Source organism: Mixophyes fleayi, chromosome 7, assembly GCF_038048845.1.
Source record: "Mixophyes fleayi isolate aMixFle1 chromosome 7, aMixFle1.hap1, whole genome shotgun sequence".
Classification (NCBI taxonomy): Eukaryota; Metazoa; Chordata; class Amphibia; order Anura; family Limnodynastidae; genus Mixophyes; species Mixophyes fleayi.
Window position 1 is genome coordinate 83,686,872 of NC_134408.1, and position 16,990 is coordinate 83,703,861.

Genomic DNA, 16,990 nt, shown 5'->3' on the forward strand with positions numbered 1-16,990 from the left:
AGCACTGTATGGAGGCTAGTCCCGGGGGAGGGACCAGCCTGCCTGTCAATCATCCCAGTTCAGGGCCAGAGGGGAAGTTTCCGGGCCCTTGTGTGCCACCTCATGGGGAACAAAAATGCTGCTGGAAGACTTTGCTGCTAGGGCATTTGCCAGAAGTGCCAGATGGCCAGTCCGGCTCTGTGTATAGATATATGCACCACTTTATTATGTATGTCTGTTCGTTAATGAAAATATATAATTAGCAACTCAATACATATAAGCAGATATGGTCAAGAGGTTCAGATGTTGTTCAGACCAGACACCAGAATGGGGAAAAATTGTGATCTAAGTGACTTTCACTGTGGAATGAGTGTTAGTGCCAGACAGGGTGGATTGAGTATTTCAGAAACTGCTGATCTCCTGAGATTTTCACACGCAACAGTCTCTAGAGTTTACAGAGAATGTCCTACAACAGCAGAGGACCACATTTTGTTCCACTCATATCAGCTTAGCAAGGAAACTGAGACTACATTTGCTGCAACATGAAAATGGTAGTGTCACAATTTGGTGTAAACATCAGGGGGTAAATATATTAAGAGCACATTTCTGCAAGTCGCCGGAAATTGGGAAGTTAGCAGTGAACATTTAAAGCAGTGTTTTGCAAAACAATGCCTTTAAAGCCATTGCTGATTTAAATTTTCACTGCAAACTCGCCGATTACCGGTGACTTACAGAAATCGGGTCTTATCCAGTATTCTAAAGGTGTATCTAATAAAGTAATCACTGAGCGTAAGTATATAAACTATGAATTCTGTGAAACAGACCCCAAAATTGTAAAATGTGAAAACAGAAGTATGGCATATTAACTTAATAACATTCCTATAACACTTGATGAACAGTATTGAATGGGGAAAGTAGAAATACATACATTTCTTTGAGACTGAGTGAAGATTAAATTCTGGTTTTATTTTTACTTTTTTATTGTTTATAAGTTTGCAGTGGCATCTTGTAATGTATTGTTTCCAAGTTCATAAATATATACAGTATATCATGAATATGTTGATATGAATAAATATGTTGAAATAAAAACAAAAGCTGTTTTAACAATTCACTTTGCTGTGTTTTATACCACATTGTGTGTTCACAGGCGAGTATTGGATAGATCCAAACCAAGGATGTTCAGAAGATGCCATAAAGGTTTACTGTAATATGGAAACTGGAGAAACCTGTATATCTGCAAATCCCTCCCAGATACCTATTAAAACATGGTGGTCTGGTAAAGGTGGAGATAATTTTAAACCCATATGGTATGGGGTTGATATGAACAAAGGATCTCAGGTAAGGGATGTTATAAAATATTGTTGAGTATATTAGAAATATATTCAAATGTTTTCTCTTTTTTTTTAGTAACACTTTTAATATTTGTTTGATAGTAGATAGTAGTAAACTACTTGTAATCACTGTATTAAATGTTATCAGAATATACATGACTGTGTGGCAACCACAAGCAACCTCAAGTAATTAATTCTTATCAATGAACTGATCAAGTGTAAGTGTAATCATTTTCATAAAATTGTATCACGTATATGGATTTACTTTGTAGTTTTAAAAATAATAGATTCACAACATAAAAGAGTAATTTGTTTCCATATTGGTATTTATGATTAAGTGATCTGACAACTTGACATGTTTCTGTTTATCTTTAACTTAAAGCTTGTTTGTTTTTTACTTACATTGTGTGTCCAGGAGTTTGGTCTACATCTTCATTTTTTCATGTTACTCAATATCACATACTACAGAAAGTTTTGGTTTACAATTTGTACATAATTCCAAAGATGAGTTTAAAAACAGTTGGTGTGTTTTATTAAAAAGTCCACATTCCTAAAAAAAAAAGTTTCATTCTCCTGGATTCATGGAGGATCAACATGTAATTAGTTATTACTTTGTACTTTATATTTTAGTAATTCACAAACATATATAAGACTGTGATGGGTTATCATATTTTGGGTCTGAGTATACCATTGGAACCATGAACTACACAAGTGTCTAATCCTAGGGTACATAGGACTAATAAAAAACTGGATCTATTATTGTGCAAAATAGCTGGTATTGACATTGCTTTTGTGTAGTCAGGAAATAAATATAATGTGCATTATAAAGAAGTCTAATAACAGGTATTGCATTTTAGGTGTATAAAAACTATAGGTAACAATAGCATGATGTTTTTTAATAGCAGACTTGTCATCAGAAGTCTTGGGGCCACTACAACCTGTCAAGCAGTGCCACTGCCTGGCACTTCCCTCATTCACCACTTGACTACAAAATGAAGTCCAATATAGAGCCACCTTTGGAAGCTTGCATATTAACCAGAGCTCCATTCTACTAGGCTAAGATAGAAGTCAGACCTTGAATCTAATGACTTTGAATCTAATAGCTACTGTTTAAAGCAACCCTCTGATCTGGAAACTAGTATATAGAAACAGCCTCCAACATAGTTTGTTTTAATGACTTCCAATCTTGTGGCTAAAGTTTAACAGATACCTCAAGTCTAGAAACTAGTGTATTGCAGTCACCTCTTCTCTGGTGGCTAGTGTATAGGAGCCACTTCCAATCTGGTGGCTATTGCCACCTCTAGTCTAGTGGATAATGTATAGATGTCATCTTCTATCTTGTGTCCAGAGTATAGCAGTCACCCCTTTATTGGTTTCTAGTATAAAATGCAGTATACTTCCATGATGTACTAATCACTATCTGGCCCCTGCACTGCTTTTTGCTCATTGGTAGTATGAAGAGACACTGGGAGCACCCTAGACAACACCTCACTGCACTGATTTGCAAACAACAAGCAAGTGGCTGGGTAGAGGAACATCACTGCCAAGGTTTATACCAGTGGGATAGAACTTATCAGTGTTGTGCCTCTAACATGACACACCATTCCCACCTGATGACGTCCATGTTATGTGGTCTCATACTTGGGCCTTGGTCACATAAGAGGGCAGCATATTACATTTTGGACCAGTTGTTTAATCTGCAAATGGCTTGTCAACTTGCCCTGAGAATGCACTGAGCATACTTTTTGACTTCAGAATCCAGTGTCGGACTACAGCATGAAGGGCGCACCAGGGGAATGTAATGGCAGGTACCCATGAAATAGTATATGCATAGGAGTGCTGCCGAGGGAGTATGGTGAGCCACTAGAAGGGACTTGGTCAGCCCATGGACTAAAATTTACTTTTTCTTTTGGTAATTGCTAATTATACGGACAATACTGTAGCTTCTCAGAGCTGCTCTGCTTCTTCCTCTTGAACTGCCTTTTTCAAATCCCTGCTGCTGGCTCAGTCAGCGAATAAGTCATCAGATCAGCCATGCAGTGGAAGGTTTAAAAACAGTAGATTAAGTGTAAGAAGTAATGCAGTATATAATACTGTACATGCACTTACCTAGATCGAAGTCAATGTCCACACAGTATATAAGTTTTATACATACATACCAATCGCCACAATAACACACACTTTCTTAATAATCACACTAACCTGTCAACTCCTCTGTCTGCTTCCTGGATGTCTCTGAGGGTCCGGATAAGAGAGAGGAGTGGAAAGGAGAGAGTAGAGAGGGAGTCAGCTTAAATGAGGTGGCAGGTCCTAGGGAAGGGGCCAGCCCTCAGGAAAAGCTTACATGTCTAGCTAGTTTGTCCCACCCACTCTGTGCTGAAAAAAGGAAGAGCTCTTTTTTCCTTCAGGCCTGTCCAGGCAGTCCATTATCAGACTAGCCAGCGAAGACATATACAACCCTGCTTCCAGCCTTCAGCACCTTTATTGTACAATCGTGGCCCCATACCCTAGGGAAAGGGAACATCTGGCAGTGGGACCCACTTGGAATTTCTAGTCTGACACTGCCAGAATCATTAACACTGGTAGCCCATGTTCCATCAATTTCCCAACATTGTTTTAGAATGTGTCATTGGCAACTTTAGTTTAGCTAGATGCATTAACAGGTTTACAAGCCAATGGTGGTTATAAGGTTATGTTTGCCACTAATAAGTGCATTGTTCTTTTGCTACTATGTGCTTAATGCAATCAAAATGCATATTAATAGCTGTTTGGATATACTATTGTGGCATATAATAGCATAAAGCTTTGATTGCCTCTAATCTATATTGTTAATTCTTTTTAGTTTGTCTATGGAGAAAGTGATTCACCAAATACAGCTGTCACTCAAATGACCTTTTTGCGCCTTTTGTCAAAAGAGGCTTCACAAAATATTACCTACTATTGTAAAAATGCAGTGGGATACTTGGATGAGAAAACGCAAAATCTAAAGAAAGCCGTTATACTTAAAGGTGCTAATGATCTTGATATTAGAGCAGAAGGAAACAGCAGATTCAGATACACCGTTTTGGAAGACAGTTGTTCGGTGAGTGTACAGAAATTCCCCACCACCCTTGTGGTGGTGGTGGATTTAAAAAAATCATGGGAGCTGATTTGTACAGACAGCCCATTGTATGGATCGTTTTTTCCTAAATTGTAATTTTTGGACAGTGGATTGGAAGTTGTATAATATGTTAAATTAACAAACTTTGAAAATAATAATATACAGATGTCCAATGTCCAATGGTGGACTCATATATTAATTTTTGGGGTGGCATTACCTGCAACATTTGGAGCATTTATTTTAATATTGCTATAATAAAATGCCTTTGGGAACTGGCAGGGGATTGTTTAAGAATGAGGAACTAAAGAGTTAGAAAAAGTATATGTTTTTATAGTCCACACTTTGTGAAAATTAAGGTATAGACTGGGTTAGGTGAGAGTAATACCTTATTTTGTCACCACTAAATGAACAAATCTTCTCTTGGGTGGTCAGCTTTAAGTAGGAAGAAGTTTTATACTTTATTTACAATTTCAGTTGCAAAAGCATCGTTCTTTGTGTGGATAGATAAGCATCATTTAACTTCATTTGACTATTCAGTCTGTTCACTCCTTTCACAGACAACCTATAAGTCCTCAGCATTAGGGAGTTACTGCCAGAAAGGTTAAGAAACATATTTAAAAAAAAATAAGAAAACACATATTAAAAATATTTCTAGAACAAATGGCTATGATAAAATGTGTCATTTTTTATTTGTTAATGATGTAAAAATGTAAAATGTAAAAATGTAAGCTAACAAAGTTTTGTGTGTTTGTTTTTAATTTTCAGAAACGAAGTGGAAATGTAGGCAAGACTGTCTTTGAATACAGGACCCAGAATGTGAAACGCTTACCCATTATCGATATTGCCCCTGTGGACATTGGTAGTGCAGACCAAGAGTTTGGAGTTAACATTGGGCCAGTTTGCTTTTTGTAAACCATCAACATAGCAACCTAGGAACTTAAACTGACTGAGGTTATCCTGGGATTCTTGAAAATTATAGCTGGCAATGTACCAGCACTGTACATACAGTTTTCCAACATTTTCCATTCTGTTAATTACCTGGCCTTCCACAAAAGTATTTATTTTACATTCAGTTTGATTTTTTTTTTAGCAATATTAAGAACAGCAATATAAATACCATAAATGGACTGAGTTTTTTAAAATTCGTTTTTTATCTCAAAAATATTTGCTCACCAGAGTCAAATTTGGTAATACACATAGAAAACAATCATTTGTTTTTCATTGTGCCTGCCCAATATTTCGATTTGTAAAAGCACATCTGCAGATTGAATTTGTTCTATAGATCAATATGACATTATCTGCTCATGTTATTCTCTTTGATAAGCAACTGCTTTGTAACATTTTGGGATCAATTCATCAAGCTTTTTATTTTTGCCATTTTGGCTTGTGGTTTCATATTGTAACAAAAGGTATTCATATTAAAGTACTGGATTTTCAAATGAGGGGATTTATGTGAAATTGGCATGCTAATATTGGGTTTTAGTTGCAAGTTGAATCACTATAATCTGACAAGAAATTTTGATGTGTATGTCTAGAATTGTCTACTTTGTCAAAAATCCTAAGGTTTGACATTGAGTTGTTGGGATATACATCCATTTCCATCTAGCACACTAGTTCATAGACTAAGATTTAAAAAATTTCCCATCTGTACTGTTCCCAAAGTGGTTTGAAAAAGTGGAGATGTTGCCTATAGCAACCAATCAGATTCTAGCTGTCATTTTGTAGAATGTACTAAATTAATGATAACTAGAATCTGATTGGTTGCTATAGGCAACGTCTCTACTTTTTCAAACCTGCAGTTTAGTAAATATACTAAAGGAGTGTTGTGCACAGTTAATTAGGCTAGCATAACCATCTACAGTATATGTAGGTAAGATATTGACTGTCACAATGTTGATGTACCTGTACAATGGGTTATTTTTTTGCGCAGTGAATAATATTAAACTTTTTTAAACAGACAGTTTGATAGTAAACTGCTATATAAGTTTAAAGATGTTTATACAAAACAGCACATCGATACAAAGCTTGATGGATTTCTCATTTTATTTTTATTGTCAGCTGATGGCTATTTGTTTTGTGGTTCACTTTTAAAGAAATTACATTGGAGTATGATCTTTGCTGTACTGCAAAGAGTGGAAAAAGTAAATATTTATTAACAAGGTATAAAACAAACATATTTGTTTTTAGGTCTGTATTATGTGCATACTCTATACAAACAGCATTGCTCACAAAGATAACTTTTAAGTATTGATGTTATCGGTTACATTGTTAGTAGCAAGCAAACTGTTATGTACAGTATATGAACAATATTTTCATCTTTAACCATAAGATGTCAGGTACAAAAGGCTCCAACATTTCTTAGCATAAGCTACCTCATCTCTAGATGTTGAGTTGCATATAAAATAGTTCTATTTCTTGTTAGATATAAAAAGGTGCTATGCTTTTTTTGCTCTTCAGAGAATGGGGAAAGTCGGCATACGTGTTTGATGGTGCTAAAAATTCCTTTTGTAAAATCCTGAATAAATAAAAAATAACAGTGCCCGTAAAGGATATTATTTCATGAGTAATGATTAGTGCGATTTCAATGCTTTTACGAAAAATATTGAATTTCTGTCTTTCATTCTTGCTTCTGGATAGGCTTCAATGGACATTAACAGCAATATGCTTTTGTCAGCTTAAATGGCAAAATAGAAATAATCACATCAAAAAAGAAAAGTATATATTTACTGCTAACTATGTATCTTTACAAAGCTTTTAATTATTTGCATGCTTCTCATTTGTTGCTGCATGTGGAATTTTTCAAAAGAAAATATATAAAAATTCCACAATTATTAAACTAAAGTGATAGCTTTGTGTCACATTTATTGGCTGAAATGTGGTTACACTGTGTAAAAATTTAAACATTTCGCAGATTCTTCAAAGCATTTAAGTGATATAATGATTGGCTCAGTCTAAACACATTGGGCCTCATTTAGAAATAATTGTAAATTCTACTAGGAACATCTTGCATCCTAGCAAAACCATGTAGAGGGGAAAAATTAAAATGTGTGGACAGATTTAGAGTTGGGAGGTGGTAGGTCTCAGCTCAACCTTAAATTGCAATAGTAAAATAAAGCTTCCCAGTATTTGTGTGCTGCATGCAAATGAAGGCAGGCAGAGTTATACCCAGGGGCTGGATGCCAAATTTTAACATGTAGGGGAGGGGGGGCGATAGGGGTGAGAGTTGACACAGCAGCCTATTAGGAACATTTTAAAGGAAAACAAAATATAGATAGACCAATTACCCAGCCCAATGTAGCCCACTAAGGGACTGACCTAGATCGCAGATACCCCCTGCCCCCTAAACCAGCCAGCCCCTGATTATACCTGAATTAAAATTTCACCCAGTGTATTGAAACATTGTTAGTACAGGTACATGTGCAAATAATTCAGTCTATTACTTTACCTCAAATATAGTAGGTGAGACACTGCTAAACACTAGCAGAAGGAATCTGAAACCAATTAGGAGACACACATAGTACAGAAGAATATTTATTTTGCACTTTTATCAGTTAATAGCAAGTAGTGCTCATATACATGATATTTACCTACACACAAAAATAACAATTACTGATCCTAGTTCCATTTACATCCTCAATTCATGCACTTCTGGTTTCTCTCTCCTTTAACCCCCTCCCCCCTGTCCAGGACACAAAGAAGTAAACCTCCCAAAAAAACACTCCAGCTTCATGGGTTTTTCATATTTTTTACCAGCAACAGTTTTTATTGAAGAAAGATGTGAAGAAATAAGTGTCCAAAAAGCAAACAGGGGAGAATACAAACATTTATAAGAACGATTAGAAAGTGCCTGATCAAGGTAATTAGATCTAGCACAAAAACTCATAGGAGGAATAGAGTGGTACATCAGACATGCACCTCTTAACTGGATACTTGGAACTTCACCATGCACAAAAAATGGACTATGGGCCATATTTATTCATGAACTTTTCACTGTCTCTTCTCTCCTGCAGCTGCTGTGCGATCCACAGCAGATTTGTGTGCATGTTCCGTCTGAAAACTTCGGGCATGCACACAAACATCCCTGCACTTCACAGTTGCAGAGAGAGCTGTGTGTGACATGAAACAGAAACATAGATTTTGGTAACTTCAAACCCTATTTGATCCTTTATTCTTTATAAGGATATTCTCATGTCTATCCCAAGCATGTTTAAACTGCTTTACTGCATTAGCCTCTACCACCTCTAATGGGAGGTGTTATGTGCGTATTGTCGCTAACCAATAACGATTGTCGAACCTCGATTTGTGTTTCCAAAGCACAAAGATTTATTCGCAATAAGTGGAATAATATGCTCAAGCGAAGTAATAGTAAATACAGCCGTTACTTATCGCAGACGCTCTGGATCCAGTGCAGTCATTCATTCCTGAAGTCTGGGGACAAGATGTCTGCACTCTGGATCACAAGCTGCTGCTTATATACACAATCAAATACAGTAATACAATGAAGATGGTATAGCTTGCATCTATTGGTCCGGGTGTCAGGAATGTCCAAGGGGTCGTCAATCATTGGCTGGTTCATCCTAAGGAATCCAAAGGAGGGGGTCATCTCTGCAGGGGGTATGCTCTGCTCTTCCCGCCCGGATTCCTTAGTCTTAAGTAGTTCATAATTCCCTATCATTCATAACTTGCGTATGCACTCTGCGATTCCCTCGCAGAGTGAACCAAACAGTAGGATATGTAATAAGGTTCATTATGATACCACTCATGATGTTATTCCTTTAACCCATTCCGTGTATTTCACTAATATGCATGTAACTCTGATATAACATATAAATACTACTATATTTCGACATAACTGACTATGTGTTGCAATTACCATTAATGTGTACTATTTTATAAGTATGCGTGTTTGTGCGAATGTATGGTAAAAGACCGATTACTGTTGCTGCCACGTGTAGTGGATGCGTACGCCCTTTCACGCCGTAGCGTGCCCTTGTACGTCATAGCGTACCGTACGCATCTTTTCAGACAAAGACAACCAAGTTTGCTAGACTTTAATTGAAATGACTTTATCCAATTTGCTGACTTCGACAGTTCCACCCTTTGATAGTGTAATAAACTATCACCCAATCACCGTTTCAAGTTCAGGATTATACAATACTTCTTCACAGACCATGATCTCAGTATCTGGTACCACCCTTTCAGTCTCTTTCTGAGTGTTACTCCCATGAGACCGTTTTCCACACTTCAACACAGTAGGAACACATTTGACAACTAAACCAATTGCTAAGATGACACCCAGTATAAGGAGAAGGAGCTTACCTACACTCGCAATCATTTCCTGTACCCACTCCCCCAGACCGGAGAACCATTTTGCTGGGTTCAACCATGAAAACCAACCCGCCACCTTTTCCCCGACCTCATATAACGAAGAATTATGGCTCTTTCGAAATTCCCATTTCAGCTGCAAAATTTCATCCATCTTCCGGTCTATAACCTCTTTAGGGTCTTCAGTATTATTAGTAATGTACGTGCAACATTTGACACCAAACTGGGTGGCCAGTGTCACACAGTACCCACCAGTAATAGAGGTGAGATAATTTAGTACCAGTCTATGTTGCACCAACTCCTTTTTGTATGCTTGTAGCTCCCTTCCAGTATACCTGAAAGTGTCATCATACATCTCGGTGATATTATCTATTAATTTAGCTAGGTCTTGGATATATTTAAAGTTTAATGTTCCCCGAGCGGTCCTGGTGAGATCTAGAGCAACCATAACTTGGAAACCAGCAGTTTCACTAATCAATTTTGTAGCTATGGGTTCCTCACCAGGAATCATATTTCTCTTGCCACGGTGTTCATACTGTGTGTGTATGTATGGTGGTGATGTAGTCTTGTGAATATCTACCATTTCTTCATGAGTAATAGTCATGATTTCAGGAACCAGTTTAACTAGGAAACACAAGCCCTTGGAACTCGGAGTCACCCAGTAATAAGCTTTCCTTCCACAAACAAAATACACATCATCAGGGAGAACATAAGGAACAGTATGCCCATGAATTATATCACACAGAGTTTTGATAAAACTACCCATGCCTAGTGTCTCCATCTGCTCTATACACGTGTCGGCATTAATGATATTTTCACATTTATCTGCAGAGACTTTTCCAATAGATACCTTCTTATGTTTGGTTATACGCCCTAATTTGTGACTTCCATCAACATTCCTGCCTAGTAGTGACCTTGTGAGTCTCTCTCTAAAATGAGTGTTGTGAGCCATTGTCTGATCTGATAGGTCAGCCTCCCAATTCTCCAGGCGCTTTGCATGAGATATGTTTAGGCACAGCAAAGATCTGCCTATGGAGTATTGTCGAAGCGTCAGACTAGGGGACCTAGTGTTATTGTACCTCCCTTCTATGGGCCTCCCACCCCTTAATTTGATTACTTCAGATATGTTTAGAGGGAATGGCACTAGTCCTATGTTATGCTGCCCTTGAGGCACGTGAGAGCACACCCAACACTCGGTTTGGTTTAGCACCTTACCCACCAGGGAGTGATAATCCTCCAAAGGATGCCCGCCTATATTCAGAGTACTGGGGGACTGGCATCGTTGGATACATCTCTCTTCAACTAGGGAGTTGCAGAACTTGCAGATACAATACTCATCAGACAATAGCCCCTCACACTGCCTCCGAGTTCCTGAGCTAGCAGACCTTTTCATAACCCCTGGACCAAGTTTGATAATGGGCTGCTCAGGATATCCTATTAACTTTTCTTCGGCCTCCATTTCATCCGTATCACTCCCAGAACTCTCCTCCGTCCTCCATCCTCCTTCACAAAAATAGAATGTCCTAGAAAAAGTAAAAACAAGGAAAATCCTGGAACAAAAGAAAAACAAAAACTGCCAACTCCATCGCTGGAAAGATAGTTCTGAGGCAACGTCTCTGGTTCAGGTGTCTCAACTGCAGGCTTTAGGTCTCCCGGAACAGGCTCACAAGTGACAGCTCTATGTCGTCGGTCTGAGTCTTGTCTTGCACTTTCTCCGGATTATGGACTCTCCTGCAGTGGGTGGAATGGACCCAAGTGTCTCTCTCTGCAACCTTCAGTGATGTAGTACTGGTCAGCAGCACTTGGTACGGGCCTTCCCAACTGTCTGTTAAACAACCTGAACGTAAGAAATTGCGGATCATAACATAGTCTCCAGGTTCAACATCATGACAGTTCGTCTCTGGCATACCAGGTGACAGCATTTTTAGTTTTTGTTGTTGTTGTTTCAGCTGTCTACTCATTCTTATAAGATATTGTACAGTCACTTCATTATTACACTTTAAGTCGTCTTGTGGACTCACGATCAAATGAGGTTGTCGTCCGAACAGTATCTCAAAGGGGGACAGATTAAGGGGAGGTCTAGGAGTGGCTCGAATGCTGTGGAGGACCAACGGCAAAGCCTCAGGCCATGCCAACCCAGTTTCAGCCATTATCTTACCTAGTTTGTTCTTGATAGTACCGTTTACTCTCTCCACCTTACCACTGGCTTGTGGTCGGTAAGGGGTGTGAAGTCTGCTACTGATTCCCATAAGTTTACACATATTTTGGAAGATATCACCAGTAAAATGGGTACCCCTATCACTTTCAATGATTCTAGGGATACCGAACCTACACACAAAGTCTTGTACAATTTTCTTTGCAGTGAACACAGCAGTATTAGTGGCTGCCGGATATGCTTCTACCCAACCGGAAAACACATCAATACACACTAACACATACTTTAGATTCCTGCACGGTGGTAATTGGATATAGTTAATTTGTATTACCTGAAAAGGTCTGTCTGTAGGAGGGATGTGGGATGGCTCAGTTGGAATAGTTTTCCCAACATTTTTCCTCAAACAAGTAAGACATGACATTGCTTTCTTACCAGCTTGAGAGGAAAATCCGGGAGCACACCAGTATGCTCTCACCAGTTTGCACATACCTTCTTTACCCAGGTGAGTCAGGCCGTGTGCTGCTTCAGCCAGGCTTGGATAGTATGTTCGGGGAGCTACAGGCTTACCTTGTCCATCCCTCCAGAGTCCTGAGGACTCTTGACCACATCCCTTCGCCTTCCAGACCGCCTTCTCCTGCAGGGAACACAAATCTTGCATTTCAATTAATTTCTGCGTGTCTAATGTCTGAAAAACCATCATAGTCTCGGTCGATACAGTCATAGGTTGCCCTGCTGCCCATTTAGCAGCTTCGTCTGCCCTGTTGTTGCCCAATGACACTGGGTCTTCTTCAAAGGTATGGGCTTTGCACTTTATGACGGCTACTGTTCTGGGTAACTGTATCTCTGTCAGAAGTCCTTTTATGTGTTGTGAGTGTGCTACTGGTGTACCTGCTGCTGTCGTAAAGTTTCTAAGACGCCAAAGGGCCCCAAAATCGTGCACTACCCCGAAGGCGTACCTAGAGTCAGTATATATATTGGCTGATTTACCCTCTGCCAATTCACAAGCTCTCCTTAGTGCTACTAGTTCCGCCACCTGGGTTGAGTGAGGTGGACCAAGGGGTTCAGCTTCTACCACATCCTGATCGTCTACAACAGCGTAACCAGTACATAGCTCTCCTGTCTCTGTCTGTCTATGGCAACTTCCGTCTGTATAAAACGTAAAATCTACTTTTTCTAAGGGGGTGTCACGTATGTCGGGCTTTGCAGTAAAGGTCTGATTCAGGTGTTCCATACAGTCATGCGTGTCAGTATTCTTGCCTAACTCATCATCAACCAGGGTCTTCTCACCTCCCACCCTTTGTGTCTCTTGAGACACATACGGAAGGTATGTAGCTGGATTTAAGGTGTTACATCGTTTGATGGTGATGTTTGAGGGTGCCATCAGGGCTAGTTCCCATTTTGTGAACCTAGCTGAAGAAACATGTCTGGTTTGGGCTGAATTTAACAGAGCTGATACAGCATGGGGTGTATAGATGGTTGAATTATGACCTAATACTACATCTTCGCTCTTACTTACTAAAAGGGCCGTTGCTGCTACACTTCTGAGACATGTTGGGAGTGACCTTGCCACATTGTCTAATTGTGCACTGTAGTATGCTACCGGTCTGCTAGCGTCACCATGTTTCTGTGCGAGGACACCTGCTGCACAGCCATCAGCTTCTGTACAAAATAGCTCAAAAGGCTTATCATAATCAGGTATTCCCAATGCAGGTGCTCTTGTCAGACTATCTTTAAGGTTAAAGAACACTTGCTCTGACTCTTCTGTGTGTACAACACGCTCTGGTTTTGAGGAAGAGACTAGCTCCTGCAATGGTAATGCTAGAATAGAAAAACCTGGGATCCAGGACCTACAGTATCCACACATCCCCAAGAAAGTACGAATCTGCTTCTGGCTCTGCGGCAGGGTCATGTGTTGTATGGCCTCAATTCTGTCGGTTGTCAGGTGTCTTAGCCCCTTAGTGAGGCAGTGTCCTAAGTATTTGACCTTAGTCTGACATGGCTGTAATTTATCCTTTGCCACCTTGTGCCCTGTTTGTGAAAGATGAAGCAACAACAATTTAGTATCATGCAAACATGACATAAAAGAATCAGAGCACAACAACAAATCGTCCACATATTGAATTAGAACAGATTCATTGTGGGGTTGAAAGGATTGCAAACAGTCATGTAAGGCTTGGGAGAAAATACTGGGGCTGTCAATGAACCCCTGGGGTAGTCTGGTCCATGTGTATTGCACTCCCCTGTAGGAGAATGCAAAAAGGTATTGGCAGTCAGGGTGAAGAGGGACTGAAAAGAAAGCAGAACATAGATCAATGACAGTAAAATGACTGGCAGACGGTGGAATCTGCATGAGGATGACAGCTGGATTCGGCACTACGGGGAATTGGCTCTCAACAACTTTGTTAATTCCCCTTAAGTCCTGGACTAATCTATAGCCCCTCCCCCCCACTCTTCTTCACAGGGAAAATGGGACTATTTGCTGTACTGGCTGTACGAATTAAAATCCCTTGTTGTAACAGCCTCTCAATAACAGGATATACCCCTAGTTCCACCTCCGGTTTTAATGGATACTGTGGGATTTTTGGAGCTATCCTACCACTTTTTAGATTTACCATGACAGGGGCTACGTTTGCCATTAGTCCAGTGTCCTGTCCATCTCTGGTCCATAGTGAACCTGGTATTCCCAGCAACATCCCCTTTACTTGAGATGGACTTTGTTCTATAACAGTAGAGTGTAACATTAACCTTTGAGGGGTGTCCAATATATCCTGTACCTCATGTGCGACCTTCTCCGGCATATCTAAGAACACACCATCAGAAGTACAGTATATGACACATCCCATTTTACATAACAAGTCTCTCCCTAGCAAGTTAGTAGGAGCCGCTGCAGCCAAGAGAAATGAATGCTTAGTATGCAGAGGCCCGATAGTAACTTCGGCGGGTTTAGTTAGGGGATAATGTAACACTTTTCCCGTTACCCCCATAGCTGGAATAGTTTTACTGGTCACCTGTAGGTTGAAAGGAGAGGTTATCACAGATCGTGCCGCCCCTGTATCTACAAGAAAAGTTTGTTTCCTACCAGCTATGTCAACTATCATTGTTGGTTCTTCACTCTGACTCTCAGTTAACCTCACTGGCTGTAGACTACAGGTATGACCTGACCCCTACCGCTGACTATTGATTTCCCGCGCAGCATTTGCTGCCGTAATATGCGCGGGTAGATGTGAGTCTTCTAGTCTATGTGAATCCCTCCTTGGAGGATATCTATGTGACCCACCTTTCTGTGTATTGAGTCTTTCCTTTTTACACCCTCTAGCGTAATGTCCTTCCTCGTTACAGTTGAAACACCTGATCACTTTAGGTTTCCTGTTATATGGGTTGTATGCTGGTGGTCGTGTATGCACCCCTTCTAGAGCCTGTATACTTACCGTCATTAACCTATCACTTTTCTCTTCCCTTTTTCTAAAAAGGTTCTTGTCATGCTCCCCAGCAGACTCCCTAAGAGAGTCTACCGTGATGCCTCTCCAATTAGGTAATGTGGTTTGTACTCTCGTCTTTAAATTTTCTCTAAGGCCATCCATCAGTACCCCTACAGCTACCTCTCTGTGATGTGGATCCTCACTTATGTTGGATATCCCAGTGAATCGTGCGATCGCTGTTATAGCTCTAGCAAAGTAATCTGAGGCAGTTTCACTATCCTTTTGTTTAATGGTGAAAATCTTACTCCAATTTACTACTACTGGAAAACAGATGGCTAAGTTTTTGACAATTTGTTCTATATTCCGTTGGTTAATCTCATCAGTCAAGGTGTCATCTTCCTCCAACAAACAATCTTCAATAAATTTTTGTATGTTAGTATTGGGAGGAAGACACGCCCTCAACACTACCCGCCAATCCTTACTGGTTGGTTCGTGAGCATTTCCTAAGTCTTTAACAAATTTCTGACATTTAGCTAACTCTTTTCTAGGATCTGGGAATTCAGTCATAATGGAACGTAATTCTGATCTAGTCCAGGGACAATGCATTGTAACATTTCTTAAAGGAACTACATCATCCTTATCCGGTTTCCCATTGGGAACTGATATTGTGCGGACCGGGAACGCACCCTCTGGTACACTGACTTCAGGAGACACTACAGGATTTACTGGTCCTAGATTTAGAACGCTTTCACTCCTAGTGATCACGCTACTCTCACCTATCTCAGCCATTTTCTCATACTTGCGCTGAGCCTCTAGTACACTAACGGCATGGGCAATGGCCGAAATCACAGTGGGTTCTTCTTCACTTTCAGATACACTTGATTTAAACTTGTTTAAAACAGGATACAACTTAGCAATTTTTCTATTTTCAGTTTTAACAACGGCTGTACTTACCCCTCCCGCCACATAAGATGGCGGGGGCGCACTTGCGCTGAGTTCGCCACGCTTCGCAACGGTTACATCTGCCTTGCGCGCGCTTTTCGTCACGCCTACTTCCAGTTTGCATTCGCTGCTCTGCCAAGTGTTACTTTCCATTTGCCACAATTTTAAACAATCATTATGTTTATTCCTCACTTTCGTTGAGGTAATCAACCATACTTTATCTTTTACGGTATTTAGTACCTCTGCATTAAAACTTCCTATTGTTGGGAAAGGCCTATCTTAAGTTTTGGTCATCTTGACCCACGTGTCACAATACACAGTTGCGTATGCACCATATTTCTTACACATGAGAAATTTCGCTGAACCAATAGGGCCTTCCTTAGGCAGTACACTGACCATCTCTAGCGTATGCTTAGCACCCATGTTGAACAATATACCTTCTACCCGGAACACAGACACACCGCAATGCTCTGTTCCTTCCGGCCAAATGTGAAATACAGACACACCGCAATGCTCTGTTCTTTCCACCTAATAATTTCAACTCTGTTGCTATACTCACCGCTAGAGATCTATAATGCTCGGTGAACGTATTTCCTTTAGCCGCGTTCACTCGCTTTTCTCGCCCCTGGCGAGGATCCCTAATACAGAAATATCACTGTGGGCCCCAAGGGCTATCAGCTCCTCGATACCCTGGCTCAACCACAAAAATCTGCTGAGTTTATTATCGCTGGGAGCGCAA

General features: G+C 40.1%; 1 protein-coding gene across 1 annotated transcript in view; it reads left to right on the forward strand.

Moving 5' to 3' along the window:
• Window positions 1-7,251, forward strand: part of COL5A2 (collagen type V alpha 2 chain) — a 202,240-nt gene extending 194,989 nt beyond the window's left edge. Inside the window, exons 52-54 of the mRNA XM_075180052.1 lie at window positions 1,127-1,317; window positions 4,153-4,392; window positions 5,176-7,251. Of these exons, the coding sequence (XP_075036153.1) occupies window positions 1,127-1,317; window positions 4,153-4,392; window positions 5,176-5,322 (578 nt within the window). The 3' untranslated portion in view covers window positions 5,323-7,251. The remainder of the gene's footprint in view (window positions 1-1,126; window positions 1,318-4,152; window positions 4,393-5,175) is intronic.
• The last annotated feature ends 9,739 nt before the right edge of the window (window positions 7,252-16,990 follow it).